Source organism: Tenrec ecaudatus, chromosome 16 (assembly GCF_050624435.1).
Source record: "Tenrec ecaudatus isolate mTenEca1 chromosome 16, mTenEca1.hap1, whole genome shotgun sequence".
Lineage (NCBI taxonomy): Eukaryota > Metazoa > Chordata > Mammalia > Afrosoricida > Tenrecidae > Tenrec > Tenrec ecaudatus.
The window spans coordinates 71,630,768-71,648,792 of NC_134545.1; the positions used below are offsets into that span (position 1 = coordinate 71,630,768).

Here is an 18,025-nt window from a genome sequence, read left to right on the forward strand (position 1 = left end):
GCCCCTCCTTTTACTTGTATCTGATGGTTTCCATACACATTTTTAGCACAGAATAGGACAGATTTAACATGGGGTTCTTGCTTCTTAGTGCCTCACACAAAGCATCCGATTGATATGTTACCCCATTACTAGTTTGATCACTGGGCTATACAGGTACCTTGCAAGATCTCTCAACTGATAGTTTTGTTTTCCGCTTTATGTAAAGATTTAGACCCCTAACAAGTTGTCACCAAATGGCTTTAGCACCCATCCATTGGTGATTCTTGTAGGCAGGGTTACTATGATCATTAAATGGTAACTTCTTGGTGCTGATATTTCTGTAACACTAGAAGTTGGCATTCTTCTCTTTAGAAATCTCATCAATTTTTTAAAATATATGTTTTTCATTAGTATAGAATCTACTACTGTCATTCTTCAACACATGAGGTGGCTTCAATACACAAGGAGGCTTGAAGAAGTTCCTGGGAACATTCCATGATCTTTTACTTCCACATTCCCAAGAACCCTTTGACTCCTACTGGGAATGTTCAGCTTGTGTCCGGGCAACGTGTCTTCGGCAGGACAGTACAGCTTCTGTAATCCCAGGACCTGTCATACCTCGACAGCTCTGGAACCCTCTGTTAAGATGGAAGTCCACCGCCCACCTGCCTGTCCTCTGCCAAAACAGGCAGGATGGCACGTGTCCTGGGAACTTCGATGCCGTCATTGCTAAGGTTCTCTGGGACATCTCGAAGTTGTGCCCTGCTCCTGGTGATCTCTGCAGTAGGCAGCTAGTGAAAGGGAGAATTCATTTGTCACAACCCCCTTGGCCCCCACCCAGCCTCTCTCCAACAAGGCCTTGCCCTCCCAGGGAGGCCATCCCCAGCTCTAACTCAGGAGACTCTGCGAGGAGTCCTCGGAGGGCCCCTCGTGAGGCACCTCTGAGAGGCTGAGCAAGCCACTGATCTGTGAACCAGCCACAATCTGCACCCACTCACCAGGGGGAAGGTGAAAGAAGGAAAACAAAGCTAGCCTAAGAGCCTGCACAAATCAAGTGTGGTTCTGAGAGAGATCTGACAGCGAGATGTGACCACTTTGTGTCCCTGTTAAAATCTCTCCTGGCTTCCCATGGCCTCTAGACAAAGGTCAAACTTCTTCAAAGACCAAGCTGACTGCTGCTTGGACAGCAAGCCTACAGGTTGAGCAGAGCTGCTCCTGGGGGTCCTCAGCCGGTGAGCATGGTGGGAACAGCAAGCCTCGTCTTGCTCCCCCAGAGCCACTGGTGAGCTAGAACTACCGACACGCGCAGTTAGCAGCCCAACCAGTAACCCACTGGCCACAGAGTCATTCCCTCAGTCCCCCTCGGCCCTGGTCTTCTACCACTTGGCCCCTAGGATCACAGGCTCCCAGCTTAGCTAACTCTGCTTTACTCCGCCCTAGATGTCCTGCCACAGCCTTTCTGTTCCCATGAGCAGACACGCCCTTGTCTCTCCATTTCTACTTGGGACACTCCTCCTCGTCCTAGAAACATGGCTCAGAAGCCCCTCCCCTCACCCCAGCAGCCTTTGCCATGGCCGCTGCTTCCATGGCAACTAGGCAGCACATCCAACCCAGGGAGGACCGGCGGAGCAGAGAGTAAACCAATGGATGACATTATCTGTTGTGGCTTGTGGTCAACCACTGGGAATAGTTTATAGCCTCAAAGTTTGCCAAACTGCAGGGCAGGTTCTCTGGAAAGACTCGTTCAGAAAATGGACAGCCTGTTTGCTTATCAGCAGAAATTCTGCCACAGTTTTGGAGTGGGAGCCTCTCTGGTGTTTTCCTCTTGGTGAGAAAACCATCTAGAAAGCTCAGAGTTTATCATGTAAAGGTTGTGGCGTAAGAAATCTGAGGAGGAGAGAGAAACAACTGTACAAACAGTATGATCGGAATTCGGTAACAAAAATATGCATAAACAATGGACTAAATATATATACATATATGTACATATAAATACAAGCAGTAGATAGGGCTAAGAGTGATTTTATTTTTTTAATCTCTTTTTTTCTATGTACTTAAAATGCATGTGGACTTTCTATACAATGGAAAAAGTAACCATCTTGAATGTACGGATGTGCTTTATACAATGGATGTATGTATATGTATGGATTGTGATGAGTTGTATGAGCCCCTAATAAAACGTTTTAAAAAAGAGAGAAAAGGATGATTTAATGCATTGTTCTCATTATTAATCCCTTAAAAAGGAAGAGCCAAGCTCTGAGAGAAAGCAAAGTGCAGAAGACATATCAGATGAGGGAAAGGAAACTGGACATTTTCCTGACGAAGGCAAATGGGAGAAAGGAGGATGGACGACAAGGAACTTCAGCCTCGACCACAGACCTGGGAGCCAAGCACACGAGGAGCTACAGACCTCAAAGTCAAGCCCAGAGAATGGAAGCGCCACCCAATTCAACAGGATGTCAGGGCCCGATTCTGGCAACGAACACAGCCTATGGTCTAAAATCACAATTATGAAAACACGTCAGTGTGGGCAACAGCCTGGGACACTCAGGCTGTGTGCTACCTGAGAATACAAGGAGATACAGCCGGCTAAAATCCTCAAGAGCAACAGGTCTTCTGCCTTGTGGAGCTGAACTTGTTTGTGAAAAGGAATTCTTGGGGCTGATCATGACCCCATCAGAACCTGGCAGCTGGTTAAAGGAGATGCTCTGAACTTTCTAAGCCATGTGCAGCACAGATGTTAACATGGGCAAGAGCCCACGGAGAGCTGTATTTGTATTTGAATGTTCTGCTCGGCAGCCAATCTCAAATACCGACTGACTGAAACTCTTGTCCAACACTGGGCTGTGCTCACATGTGTTGAGGGGAAGAACAAACAAACAAACAAGTACATTTTTCACATTTAAGAGAGTCATTTGGCTGAAAACACCACATCAGAAGGCATTAGCCAGCCTGGATTCTTTTATGGTTTCAAATCTAAGGTAACCATGGGAACCACAAAGCAGCATCCAACATGCATTTCACTTCAATATTTTGTCCCTATTAGATTAACTCATCTGGTTATTAAAATAAGTGGAACCTCCCTGGGGGACGGACAACAGAGAAGGGGGTGAAGGGAGACACCGGATAGGGCAAGATATGACAAAATAATCTATAAATTATCAAGAGCTTATGAGGGAGGGGGCAGCGGGGAGGGAGGGGGGAAAAAAGAGGACCTGATGCAAAGGGTTTAAGTGGAGAGCAAATGTTTTGAAAATGATTAGGGCAAAGAATGTACAGAGGTGCTTTATACGATTGATGTATGTATATGTATGGATTGTGATGAGTTGTATGAGCCCCTAATAAAATGTTTAAAAAAGAAAAAAAATAAGTGGGACCAGTGTAGGTTATTTATTCAGTTCTACTGGTGCTAGGCTATTTATCTGTGCTTCCGGTGACCCAGGTGGGCAAGTTCCTTGAAGTTCGCTACAGGGCGAACTTGATATTCACAGACAAGCACTTTGCCACAGGGCGAGCAGAACGTCCAGAACTCTCAGATGTTCTGGCTTTTCTTTCCTTTAAATGGAATCATAAAGCAATTATAACAGGATAACAACAGGCTGCTTCTTTCTGGAGGAAACACAGGCTTTCCCGGGAGAGGCCGGCTTGCTGCTGAGCGCTGACAAGTCAATGCTGACACGCAGCAACTCTGTATAGCTGAGAACCAGCAGGGCCTAATCAAGGTACCAGCCGCGTGGTAGCCCACATGGAAGCAGTGCACATGCATGCGCTGGGGCGGAGAAACTCCTCATTCAGAAACAGCACACCTATTTACCACATTTCCCAGAGGCTCTTCACTGTTGGCCGGAGGCCTACCTTTCTTCCCAATTACTCCGCACAATGAGTATTTCTCCGAGATGCACGTGCTGGGAACTAAGGATGTGTACGAGGCCACCTGATGACTAAACAACAGTGCACATTGTCCTAGTTATCTCTGTATACTTGTTGGGACATTCCTGCTGTCCTGAGGACCCAAGCATTTTCAGGAAGCATTCAAGGAAATACTAGGCGTATTAATTATGGGATTAATGTGATGGTGGAATCAAGGTTAAGTCCAAGACTGCGTTAAAACAGAGAGTCATGTGATTCTAAAGTTTAATGATCTTGTTTAGAAGTTGAGTGGCTAAGCCTAAGAGTGTCCACCAACTTACAGGTGACAGCGTTCAATGGTCAAGGACATCAAGGGACGCCAACTCTAGAAGCATGCTACCTGGCTCTACACCTGCGGGTCCCCATCCATGGCTTCCAACCGGTAGCAGAATAAAATAAACCAATACTTCCTTCCCAGCCCTGGTTTCCCTCAACTTCAGAGCCGTATTCTAACTCTATAGTGCCCCCTCTCGGATAGCTACAGGCACTTCGAGCTCGGTGTGCTTAATGTCACCAACTTCCAATAGCAATGAGCGTAACAAGGAAGAAGTTGCTGCAAAATGGACTGCGGTGATGGCTGCCCAGCTCTTCCCAATAGGACGGGACTAGTGAATTGCACGAGATGTGAATTATGTGCCAATGAAACGGTTTTTAAAACATTTTTTACGTCATTAACTTCCTTTTCCTCCCTACCTTATAATTATCTCAGTGGTAAAACTAGTTGCCTTGGAAATTTTTCCCTTCTATCCTCACGCCATTAAATCTATTGCCAAATCGCCATGATGTGGCCTTTTACATATTGCTCAGATTGATTTCTTCCTTCTTTCCCATCCCAAGGCCTCTCCTCCTAACTTACCTTCAGAGCCGACTGCAGCAGTTCACACCTTTATTACATCAGCCAGCAGTTCAGACGGGACGCCATCAGGGTACTTCCCACAAAGCAGGGACTCTATCGACCTCGTCCACACACTGTCCTCTTAGCACCAAATACACCCAAAGAAAAACCACACCCGCTGCTGCGGAGGCGACTCTGATGCGTAGGGACCCCGTATGGTCAGAAACTGTCATGGCAGCAGACTGTCAAGTCTCTCTCTCATGGGGTGGCGGGTGGGCTCAGACCACCAACGCTCTGGCTAAGAGTTGATGAGTGTGCTTGAACCACGATGGCAGCGAGGTTTCTGTGCCAGAGACCCCGTGGGTGCTCAAAGCATGTTGGCTGAATAGATGGAGAACTAGACTCCCTGGATGGAGGCGAGTCTCAGGCTGAAGCAAATCCTCTTCCCATCTTACCTAGCACAGTACAGTCACCAGACGCTTTATATGTGAGTATTGCTTCCTTCCACACCCACTCTTCCTGGAGACGGGTTCCAAAGCATCACTATTACCATGGGCCAGGCAGCTGCTGGCCAGGTCCGATTTCCAGAGAGAGAACAAACACATCTTGGCACCCTCAAGGGTAACAACATGTTTCTCAGAACCCAGGAGCTGCGGGCTCAGAGAGCACAGTGCTTAAGGTTGGTTGGTTGTTTCTGTAGAGGCTAAAGAGGCTATGAGACCGGCTTCCTTGTGAGGGCTGAAGACAGAACAAGACAGGCGCTATCGACAGAGGGAGGTACGACTGCTGACAGAGAGGAGGGGCAGGTTGGGAACATTCACTCCGTAAGATGATTTCTCCAGAAATAAGGAAATGGCTTGCGGGAAGAAGCCTACTGCATCCATAAACACATGGAGAAGTCTAGCACAAAAGGGGGGGCTGCAGGAAGTGTGTCTGCCTCTTTAGTGCAAAGTACAAAAGTGAGACTGAACGCTCACCAGCAGCGAGCCGGACAGCACACTGGTGTTTCCGCAGGGAGCCTGGAGGCGAGGCTGTGGCCCTGATAGGCACGTTGAAGACATTACTCATCACAGCGCTGTACTCTATTTCCTCACACCAAAACCATGCAAGGAAGGAAACTAGACCCTTCTACTTCTTAGAAATAGCTAAGAGAATTTCAACACCATGAAGCATCTCAAAAATGCACTCTTTTGTATGAGTCCCTAATAAAATGTAAAAGAAGAAAAGAGAAAAAAATGATTAGGGCAAAGACTGTACAGATGTGCTTTATACAATTGATGTATGTATATATATGAACTGTGAAAAGAATTGTATGAGCCCCAATAAATTGTTAAAATTAAAATTAAAAAAAAGAAAAAAAAATGCACTCTTTTGCCAGCAACTGCAGAAACTGCCGGTGACCTCTCCAGTTGAGATTCTGCTGCGGAAATGCCGGGGTGGAGAGAAAACCGCCAGTATCACAGGGGGCCCGATCCTGCTGGGCCGCAGTGGACGGCAGCCATGGGAAGCTGAGACAAGGATAGGAACAGAGGGGACTTTAAAGAAGGGCTTCTACGCTGCTAGAGACGATCGAATAAAGTGGCCTCTGCTTCCAGAAACGTGATCTTGGATTGGTGGTTGGCGTGGGAGAGGAGGACTTAGGAGGGAGCATAGAGCTTTTCTTACTTCACTATTATGGATTATTACACAGAAAATTAAAAGAGAGAGTGGGGGGGTTGTGGAAAAAAAACATTACTTGAACTCAAGTTTTCTACCTAAGAGAGGAGAAAAAGTCTATAAAAGCCTCTGGGTCGGTCTGAGAGGAGCAAGGGCTGTTTTACACGCTTGGCACGAAACCAGAGTCACACCTCCTCACCCAGCGGCTTTCCACATGGGAACATGACCCCGCAGTTCCACAGCTGGGGGCAGGGCAAGGTGTGCAGCTGCGCCTGGCCCTGCTGCTTAGAAACCCTCCCGGAGGAGCGACAAGGTCCTGACTAGATGGCGAAGCAGTTTTGACCTGGGCTTTCATCACAGGCTTCCTGGGCAAGAGGGAAACAAAGGAAAGGGAAAGCACAGCAAGGGTGGTTTACCTTCGGAGAACAGTTGAAATGCATACCGGGTACTGGGAGTGTGGTTACATACATTGTGATACACCGATACAGGTACAGCGTGCCAACCATGCAGAAAAATCTTCTGCTAATAATAGACCTGGAAGAAGGGAGAAACAGGGCAGATTCTCAGTCAAGAAATTCCACAGGTTCATGTACGTTTGCAACGACCCAACACAACAAACCCCACAGACTACGGGAGAGCTTGGAACCAGGGCTCTCGCCCTACACTAGGGGCAGGTCAGGGTGCGGATTTTGAGGGTGCTTTTGTTTGCCTTTCCCGCTCCCCACCCCCCTTTTAAATAGTGACAGGCCAAAGGAGGTTCAAAAACATTCTATGGGACTTGGTTCAAAAAGTGTGTGAGAAAATCCCAATATCCTTCAGTTCCGTCCTTGCATGGTCGTTTGGAAGTGCTCTCCTCCAGTCCGAGTGTTGGGTTCTGGAGGCCTGCACCTTGCTGACCCTCATCTCGGATGCACAGAGGGCCCGTTGTGACGGCTCCCCGTCCACGCAGTAGCTGTGGGTAAAGGTGCAGAGAGAGGGGAAAAGGGGAAGGCCTGAATGTCTTTCCGATGTTAGAATAACACTCAAAAATGAAATTAAAACTTTTCTGCCATTGTAGTGAGTCCAAATACTATGAACGACTTTCCTCACACATCTAAAAAAATACTGAAAAAATTGATTCTGTCAAGATATTTCCCCTGCTGTCAGCTCACTAGTAACGTAGCGTGGGGTCAGCTATGGATTTTCTTAAGCCTCAGTCTCTTAGTCTGTAAAATGGGGGTAACATAACAGATAATGTACAAAAAAATCCCTGCCACATAATAATCACCTATCAAACGTAAAGGCTTTGTAGATGAATAATAAAATTGGTGAGAATTACAAGGAGAAGTCTTTCAAGTTTATTAGTGATGCTAAAACTATTAGAAACAAGGTGATCAATGTGCACACTGAGTCTGACGCCATCTCCTAAAATTGAGTCTCTATTAGGTTTGTACAACGTAAGCAAAGCTGCACCCCTGAACACGAACGCTTTCTTTCCCCCTTTCTACTGCCCCTACCACAGGCCAGCACCCTGGGGCTCTTCTTCCTCAATCTGACTCCAAATGTTCCTTGGCCTGGGAAAATCCAAGTCAAATAAACAAGGGCAATTTAGAGATCGGTTGATGGGTTTTCCTCTTACAATATTTAACACTGAATTATTCTTTCATTGTACAGTGCAGCTTCACGTTTACGCAGAATGAGCGTTACTAATGAAAGGGAAGCCAGGAAATGGTTTCATTTATATTTTTGCTTTAGTAGGAACCTGACAATGTGTCATTGTGTAATTAAAAAGAAATTTTAAAACAGATCCCATAAAACGGCATTAGTATTTAATTACCACTGCACAGCCCATATAAATTACGTGGGTTGGAAAGCTGTTTTGTCTCCTACCTATAATTCAGATACCAGTCAGAAGTGCTCACCACAATGGCTGCCTTCGCTACTTTCTCCTAGTGCAGGGCTGTGTGACCCCTCCAAAGACTAGAATTTATTTAGCATAAAGGTGTGTGCCCCTAAGATTTAAGTAAAACAAAAAGCACAATGTAATTTAAACAATACAATGGACAAGTAAAACGGCACTCTGCTAACCCACAATGTTTTTTACCAAGAAAACTCAAATGAAACAAAGCGCTGAAGTCGGTTTTATAGTTTTAGGTACAATGATCGTCTTTCTTCAAAAGGACGTATCCCCCTTATCCACCACAGGTGCTCAAGCATATTAATTTGTAATTTCATTTTGTACGAGAAACACTTAAAACTGTCATATTTAGATCTGTCAAGTTCTTCAGAAGAAAACAAAATTAAATGACTGCTTCTATCACGCTGTTTTGGTAAAAATTACTATCTTAAAAATCACTGCTTCATGGTGCCCAAAAGACAGAGAAACAGACACACTCCCATTTCAACGACTTTTATGTTTTCACGTCTCAAGCTTCAGTCACAGGTGAATAGCTTGAAAGGGTTTTTAAATTGTCTGGGAACGGAGGGTATAAAAAACAATAAAGGAACAAACGTCTATCAAAAACACCTTAAAAAGTAATGAATATTGAAGATTGTCATACTGACGATCCACCTGTGAACCAGTCAACGATGAAGAGCAGGTGACAAGTGGAAGCGGCTGCTTAAGAGCATTTCTGACCCTGGGCTTTTACTCCATGCTTTTGAAATGAAGACCCGGGAGGTGTTGGGCAGGGTTAGTAGTTTGAACTCATGAGCTGCTCCCTGGGAGAACGATGAGGCTTTCTGTTCCAATATCTATTTACTGCCTCAGAAATTCACAGCGGCATTCTACTCTATCCTGCGCGGTCACTGTGAGGTGGGAGTGATGCAGTGGCGGGGAGCTGTGGTTTGTCTTTGGTATAATGTTGAGTAAGGGTAGCCTACAGTGATTTTTTTTTAAAAGGTATGAACGTGCTTTGGTAAATTATATGTATTTCTAAGCATTTAGGTCCTTCACTATAGAATTGTACACATTTATTTTTCTTGTTTACTTAAATGTTTACAAGTTTAAGATGTGCCCAAAATTCAGAGGTTTAAAGTACTTAAAAGTGTACGGATGAGATGGTGGGGTGAAATGAGGCAGAATAACACCCCTCTCACCCTACTCGGGAACGAATAATAGAAATGTGAGTGAAGGTTGACAACAGTGTAAGGTACGAATAACAATAATAATAATATATAATTGATCAAGGGTTCACAAGGGTGTGAGGGTGGGGGAGGGAGGGGAAAAAGAGGAGCTCATACCAAGGGCTTAAGTAACCATTGAAACATACAACTTTCCTCTAGTTCTTTCATGGCTCCCCTTGCCAATATCATGACCCCAATTTTACCATACAAATCTGGCTAGACCAAACATGTACACCAGTCAAGAGCTGGAAACACAGGGAATCCAGGACAGATAACCCCCTCAAATTGCTATTGAGTGTAGCAATACCAGGAGGGTAAGAGTTAGGTGGGGGGAGAAAAGGGGAACCGATCACAATGATCGACTTATAACCCTCTCCCAGGGAATGACAACAGAAAAGTGGGTGAAGGGAGACATCGATCAGTGTAAGACATGAAAAATTAATAATAATTTATAAATTATCAAGGGTTAATGAGGGAGGGCAGGTGGGTGAGGGATGGGGAAAATGAGGAGCTGATACCAAGGGCTCAAGTAGAAAGCAGATGTTCTGAAAATGATGATGGCAACAAATGTAAAAATGTGCTTGACATAATGCATGGATGTATGGATTGTGATAAGAGGTGTAAGAGCCCCCAATAATATGATTTTTAAAATAAATAAGTTGTACTTCAAAATAAAAAGGGCTCAAGTAGAAAAAAATGTTTTGGAAGTGTTGATGGCAACATATGTACAAGTTTGCTCGGCGCCTGTGCTCCAGAATCTCACCTCACAGAAACCGGCCTTGGGTCACGGCTGCCTCCCCTTCTCCAAAATACTGGAGCAACTAACAGTCACAGAACCGCGTTTTCTGAGAAATGCTTATAACATTTGATGATAAGGAAACATACCAAATGTGTTAATATTTTATCATTATTACGACTTGCTAGGATAGATGCTGCAGCCAGTACTGGTAGTTGGATTAAACTTTAATAGCTCCCCTTCCAGCCAATAGAACACACGCCACTTCGAACTGAATATTACCCAAACTGGGCTAAAACGTTTTTAGTGTTTGTATAATGGTTTTAAATCCTAAAGGGGGAAAAATAAGTAAAATACTAAGGGTTCTTTTGCCCAATTTGTCTCTTTAAGACACATACAATTCATAGCGTTGGTTTCTGGCTCTTTATAGTTGTTGGGCCTTGGAAGTCCAGCTCTGAGGGGCAATGGACAAGCAGGGGCCCCACGCCACGGTGACAGCGGCCCGGAGACGGCAGATCTCTGCGGTGTGATCAACAAGCACAGCGCACGATTCAGGAGTGCTAGCTCCTTTAGCCAGAGGCTGGCGCTAACTTTAACAATGATTCCTTTGTGTCCCTAACGCTCTCCCTTAATTTCCTTGGAAATTAACTTCTTCTCAACCAATGTTTTGAAAAGGATCCCTCCCTTCTTCAGAATCAGGAAAATGGGTCACAAATAAATAAATGCAGGACCAAAAAACAAACTCCCTGAGTGGATTCCAGCTGATCCTGACCCAGGAAGACAGAGCAGAACTGCCCTGTAGAGTGTCCAAGCCAGGGTTGAAACGTTTACAGGAGCGGACCGCCACATCTTTCTACTGCGAAGTGGCTGGTGGCTTTGAACCACTGACCTCTGGGTTAGCAGCCAAATGCTTGCCCATTGTGCCACGAGGGTCTTCTAAATAAAGGGCAATGCTGTAAAATGGTACGTAGAATGGGTCTCGCAATGGCAATCACCTATAATTACTCGAAAGCATGTTTCTCTCAGTGTAAGAGGTGGCAGCATGGGGTCATTGTATTTAGACCCAAATGCTACGTTACCAAACGAGAAGAAGAAGAAATCTTCTACGGAGACATTCCCAGCCACAGTGGCCACAGCAGCTGCCACTGGACAGTTCCTTCTGCAGGCCGGCCTCCGCCCCAGGCATTTTTATATTTGCCCTTGGCTCCTTCCAAGCACAGCCCTGCGGCACAAGCCTCATTTACAGCTGGGAGAACTGAGGCTCAGCGCTGACCGAGCCCCTGAACGTGAGTCAGAAAGTATTGCTGCCGGGCTTCCAGTTCACATAAGCGCACATGTTGCTTCCTAACAAAACCATTTACGGAGGTGCCTGTGATCCGTGAATGGCTGCAGACAAATTCTCTCGGCAAGTCATTTGTCTTGGTCTCAGCACGCCACCGAGAGAACCGATCAAGACCACGGGACATGAAAGTCAAGACAGCCGTCCGCTCAGAAGGTTTTAAGACAGCGGTTCTCAACCTTCCTCCTGCTGTGACCCTTTCATTCAGTTCCTCGTGTGCTAGTGACCGCAACCAGAACATTATTTTTGTTGCCACTTCATCACTGTAGTTTCACTACTGCTATGAATTGGGCCACTCCTGGGAAAGGGTCGTTTGACCCCTAAGGGGTTGCAACCCACAGGTTGAGAATCGCTGTTGTAAGGAATTCCCAAAGAAAAATGCTGACATATATTCTAAGAGGATTTGGGGCAATCAAAGAGCTTGTTAGGAATAAGTTTTAAGAAAACTACAATGATGAGAAACAGGTCAGGAAAGCTGTGCCCAGGCTTTTTTTTGGGGGGGGGGGGTTTGGAGGGGGGGTGTCACAATGCATCTGCTTATTCTTCAAGGGTAGCATGACCTGTCTGTCCTATAATAATTGCTATTTTTCAACTTTTGTGTGGATTGGGTAAAGGTCAACAACCCATTCACTAGCTTAGCTCCACTCAGCTTTTGACTGGAAAATCTTACCCCCTGCTCCCGCCCCTCCAGACTTCTGCTTGTTCCCAAAATTCAGAGAAATCCAGAGGAGCACAGGCGGAGCCCCTGGGGGATGCCATTTTGACGTGGGGGACTGGAAGCGTGAAGAATTCTTTGGGGGAGGGCTACCGGGATGGAAACCCCACCTTCCAAAGGTACAGACCTGCATGGAAGGTATGTAGAGACACAACGGCTCTGGACTTTTACATTTTTATGATTTCTATGATCTTATAGCAAAACGTTTGGACTTACCCTATAAATACATTACTCAGGACAAAAATGTCCAGGGGCCTGCTCCACATTGTGTACGTAAGGAATCTCAGTTTTATTTTTAGATTACACTGCTTGTTACCTATGGATGGGCCAATAGGCTGTCACATGGTTGTCGCATGTCAAAATCTACTGAAATGAGAACTTTCATCAGTGTTTGAGTCAGATAGTTATTTAAGAACCACATTAGTTATCCATATAGTGGGCGGGTGGGGTGGAAATCCTTCTAGTATCACACAGATATCCAAAATAACGTGTTCATTTCTCATTGCGGTGCATGGCTGGCAGGTTGGCAGCCAGTTAAACGTGCTGCCCCTCTGGAGTCTCTCTAATCAGCCACGCTGTGGCATGCCACCTGCTGCTCTTCCTCCCGTGGACTCACTCCCACAAGCACTTTCTCCGTGGGTTCGGATTCTGTTTTTGCCTCCACAAAACCCATCCGACCCAGAGCAGCCATTTTAAATCCTCCCGTGGTTGTCAAGTGTCCGTGGACTAAAGCAGACACCCTTCCCCCCAAGGCCACGAGGGCCCAGGCTGCGTGGCTGTCCTCTCCAGCCTCCCTGCCCCCGGCAGCCTGTCGTTCAAGACTTCATCTTTAGTCCCACGTCCGCCTGTGCTCTTGGAGCGCACCATGAGCGAGCCGACTGGCCTTGGTGGCAGCCCTCCTTTGCCAGGAAGGCACAAATGACTCCCAGAACACCGCCTGCCAGTTTCAAAGGCTGCCCGCGTCAGTTAGGAGACTCTACGGTCTTTTCTATGGCAACCTTTACTTTTAATTTCTTCAGGCTTCCCTCTTCACCAGCCAATTCCCACATTCTGCTGAAGCGGGCGCCAACGAACTTCTCAAATCCATCTCCCTCCTTTAATCCCTTGCCACTAGTCCTCATCATCCCTGGATTGCTACCACCGATCACGGCCACCTCCCGAAGTTCCACCACTCCAACCGGACCTTCATGGCTCCCTGAAAAGCGGCCCCGGGTTACATCTGCTGTTGCTCCCTAAACACAAGCCTTTTCTAACCTTTGCCTGCAAATATTTCCCTGGTGCAGCCTTCCCCGTTCCTGTCTGCGACCATGCCCCCGACCCCTAAGCCACCTCAAGCACTGTCTCCATGTGACGCCCTGCAGAGATCCTCACCTCCTTTATCAGACCTTCGCCCCAACTTTCTGGAGAGAATGACATCATGGTCACCACTGGGATGCCTCATCCCCTCTCTGTCACACTCAGCTTCGGATCCCAGTGGGCTCCTCGGGTACCTGTAATACTGGCTGAGGTCACGGTTCTGTGCTTTAGAGCTTCACTTCTTAACTCCCTTGGACGGAGAGGCCTTCCGTCTTTCCCACCATCAAATGCTTGTCCTTGAGCCTTCTCCATCACACATCCACAGAATGACCTATCCTGATGTCCACCATCACCTTCTGGATGGACGCTCTGCAGCCTGTATCCTTTCTGTGCTAACCTTTTGCATTTCAGCCACTTGCTGCCAAAGGTCTACTTATCCACCTAGGGTGGCGAGTCCCACTGGAAACTACTGGCTCTGCCGTGGTGGCCCTTCCCTCCCTTCTTCCTCAGAGCCCTGTCCGGGCCTCAATCTCAGGACTCTTAACTGTGTGGGACGGCGGACCATGAAACCGATGGGCTTAGTTCAGTACTGTCGGAGAGAAATGTTTAAGTAAAGGTTTGAAAAACAAACTAAAAAATGGTATAGAACAAGCGAGCAAACAAACAAAATAACTCAAGCTGTCCAAGGAGATTTACAATGCACTCTTTCCTGGGTACATCGCAGAAACACACCTGTGCACCTAGTCCAGACAAGCGTCTCAAAGAGATTTCATAGCTTTGATAGTACTGCAGGCCCAGCCTGGGACAAAGCCCAGCAGGGAGATCCATAATAAGACCCAGACCTCTAAATGCAAATCAGTTACGCTCCTCAATACCGATGAGGAGGAAAAAAACACAGTAGTTGGAATTTTCTTCTTTCTAAAAACTGCAGGATAATGACGACAGCTGGTTACATTTAAGAAATTATTCATGCAGGTTTGGGGTTTTTCAAAGAACATACAGCAATACCGAACATATGCCCTTTACCTGCCTTTTATCAAAACTACTTGGCAGTGCAAACAATTAAGTGTTCTGATCTTAACCAAAAGATTGGTGGTTCAAATCTACCCTCAGTGCCTTGAAAGAAAGTCCCGGTGATCTAGCTCTGAACATGACAACCTTCAAGAAAACCCTGTGGCTCTGAGTTCTACTCCGACCAGGGACGTGGGCCTCCAGGGCCGCCATGGCTGCACGACAAATGGTTTGGAACTTCAGGTGCAGATGGCATCTTGAAGGGAAACAAGTCCACCGTAACATGTGAAACACAACTTGAACATGATGTGCTTCAGAAAATGACGAAGAATTAAAATCAAGTCAGAACCAACTGGACCATAATGTTGATTTATCCTCTACTCGCAGTTACATACAACATTGTACGCAGTTACATACAACTGTACACAACATCCAGACCTTTCCCTGCTCCTTCCTGTGAAGCATGCACACCTTGAAGGGCATTCTTAGGGGCTTTTTCAGCCACAACTAGCAGAATTGAACAATAAAAATTTGTCTTCCTATTAATAGATAGCCCTTAAGAGGGTCATTTCATTTTAAGAGGGTATTTCTGAAAACATACATCATCTTAAAAGCTAAAACATACATCACCAACAATGACTAACATTAACTCAATCCTAGGCACAAATTTCGGTATCACGACAAACTCACGAAGAGGTAGCTACTGCCACTGTCATTTCCTATCCGCCTAGCGTAGATGCGGTAACGGCTACTCCAGACAGGAGAAGATACCAGCGAACACGGTGACTAAAGAGGGTCTGTCTCAGGGTGTTTAGATCCTAGCAGTGGAGGCAAAAAATAAACAAGGTAATTAAGTAAAATATAGTCAGCATATCAAACCCAAAAGCCAAATGCACTTCCAGAGTCAATTTCCATTCACAATAACCCTGCCAGGCAGGGTAGAACCGCCGCTTTGGGCACTTACAGGACCGTAGCTCATCACGGGAGTAGAAAACGAAGCCTCATCTTTCTCCCTCCGAGCAGCCTGTGGTTTGGAACTGTGGACCTTGCGATTAGCAGCCCAATGTGTAACCACCTGTGCCACCTGGGCTCCGGGGGAGTAATTTAGGTAAGTGCAAAGGGCAAAATTAAGTAAGATTGTCACCACGGGCAGGGGGTGTTAAGATCCAGAGGTAAACGGCATCTGCTGAGCACCAGGGCCCAGGGAGCTGGAGCCATGAGCATGAGGTCAGGTCCGGAACCCTTGCCCGGCCTGGGAGGCTCTCCTGAACCACAGGGAAACTCCGGCTTTCTCTCCATAGGAGGCACGAGGAGAACGCCCGCCCACGCTCGGGGCTGCCCTGCCTGCTTTGCTGAGCAATGGCTTCAGGGAGGCCGGTACCAGCACAGAGACCAGAAGGAGGCGCCTGCGACGACCCAGACAAGAGAGGAGGTCGGAGAGGCGGCTGGCTTTACGGACAAAGGAGATGGAGGCAGGAAAGCACATGACGTGTAAAGCTGAGCTGTTTGGCTCGAGCTCAAGGGGGGGACAGAGCTGCCGCTTATTCCTGAGCTGGGAGAGGGAGTGGGTGAGTTTGGGAATGAGGAGGGAACCATGGCCTCTCTGTCAAGGTCCTCAATCCTCACAACGGCATTGAGGTAAAACCAGACTAAACGCCCAGTCACCTAGGCGACTGCAACTGTGGGGCAGAGTCGAACCGTCCCTGTGGGTTCTGGGGCAGGCCGTCTTTCTCTCGGGGAGCAGCTGGTGGCTTTGAAGAATGAGCTGGTGACGAGCAGCCCAAGGCGCAACCCGAGAGGCCAGCACTCTTCTTGGTCCCATTTTGAAGAGGAGGAGACAAGGCTGCAGCAGCTACGCAATTTACCAATCACCAGTAAGGCTCTAAACTAAGGAGTATCTTCTCCCAGTAGATGACGATACCCTTACTGGATGCTTAATAACCAACCGTCAGAGGACCAACGGGTGGGGGAGGGGCGGATGGGATGACTTTCCAATCAAATCATGGTTGACACACATCCCATACTTGCTTGTGAAGAGAATGGGCGAGTGCGTGCGTGCGTGCGTGTGTGTGTGTGTGTAATCCCTGGGTATGCTATAAAATATAACACAGAGTATCCAGAAAAATACCAAAAGGGATGTGAAGCCAAACATAAGAATTACTTATCTCTGGTGAGGTAAGTAATTTCTGTTGTTATTGACTATCTTCTAATCTGCTTTTAATGATGATGTACTGCCTAGAAATTTTTCTTTTGTGTTAAAAATAAAACAAATCCACAAAATCAGCAATTTCTTCTCTACTTTTCCCCCTCCGTTTCCATTTCCCATTTATCTCAACACTTAGTTTAAAAAACAAAACAAAAATACTCTCTAATGTTTAGTTTGCAAACTGCTGGAATTCCTGATTTTAGGAAACAATACAGGATGATGAATCCAGTTTCCCTACAACCCCTAGGACTCGGGCCCTGACATCCAAGATGGTTAAAAATTAAAAACAGTGAAAGCGGATCAGACCATGAGAACCAGAAGTGAGGCTCAGTCTGGGACTAAAAGCATCTTCTAGCCCCTAGAGTGACCGTATCCCCAACTCCAACTCCTAGCCCCAACAGAAGAGGAGGGGAAGGAACAAACGAGGAAGCAAACGGAGGTTTGCAAAAAGCTGAGGACTCTCATGTCTGGAAAGATAAGGTCCCAGTAAAGGACAAGACAGCAGGATAGCCCAGGTAGACAGACGGTGGTTTCGAATTAAAAGGAGGAGAGAGAAAAGTTGTAAAATCAGAAAACCATATGGTTGGGCCTTTGTGGAGAAGTATGTCTGAAGTTGGTGGGAAATGAGATTTTCCAGCTAGTAAAGAGGGCCCACACCACACCTAAGGGATTATGGGATAGCAATCTCATAGGAGTGGACTGATAACATTTTCTAAAAACTACAGTGACTATCTCAGCAATCAGCATGTTCAGCCAGGGGCAAAGGATGCTGCCAGCATGGCCTGTAACACAAACATCTTATCAATCAGGGAACTGCTCTGCTTTCATTCTGCCCTGTGTATTTGGAACCTATGTCACTATGTTTGGGAAGAAAATGTTTTTTTCCAGAGGATATGTATCTGTTCTACAAGGAAACTTCTAGACTGGATTTATAATGAAGCTCTTCAATTCTTAAAATCTACTGTTGAGGGGCCCTGGGCAAATTAATAGCTTCTCTGACTCTCATCTTCACTTAGATGATGATAATATATATGTAGTTTGACCCTGGGAATCACATAACATCATGCAAGCATGGAATTCTTGTTACTCAAATATCAACTGGCTTGTAAGTTGCCATCTGTCAATGGTGAAGATGGCTTTTGACACTCTGGATGAAAAGGGAGCAGGTTAAAAGATGTCTTGAACAAGGACATGACAAATGCAGCTACACCTGTAGAGGGTGGAGGGAGAAGGTAAGA

The 18,025-nt window shown here is 46.3% G+C and overlaps 1 protein-coding gene across 10 annotated transcripts in view; it reads right to left on the reverse strand.

Moving 5' to 3' along the window:
• Positions 1-18,025, reverse strand: part of SGMS1 (sphingomyelin synthase 1) — a 320,508-nt gene that overhangs the window by 14,929 nt on the left and 287,554 nt on the right. For all 10 annotated transcript variants that reach the window (XM_075533703.1, XM_075533701.1, XM_075533698.1 and 7 more), the window contains one exon: positions 6,796-6,913. In XM_075533703.1, the coding sequence (XP_075389818.1) occupies positions 6,796-6,913 (118 nt within the window). The remainder of the gene's footprint in view (positions 1-6,795; positions 6,914-18,025) is intronic.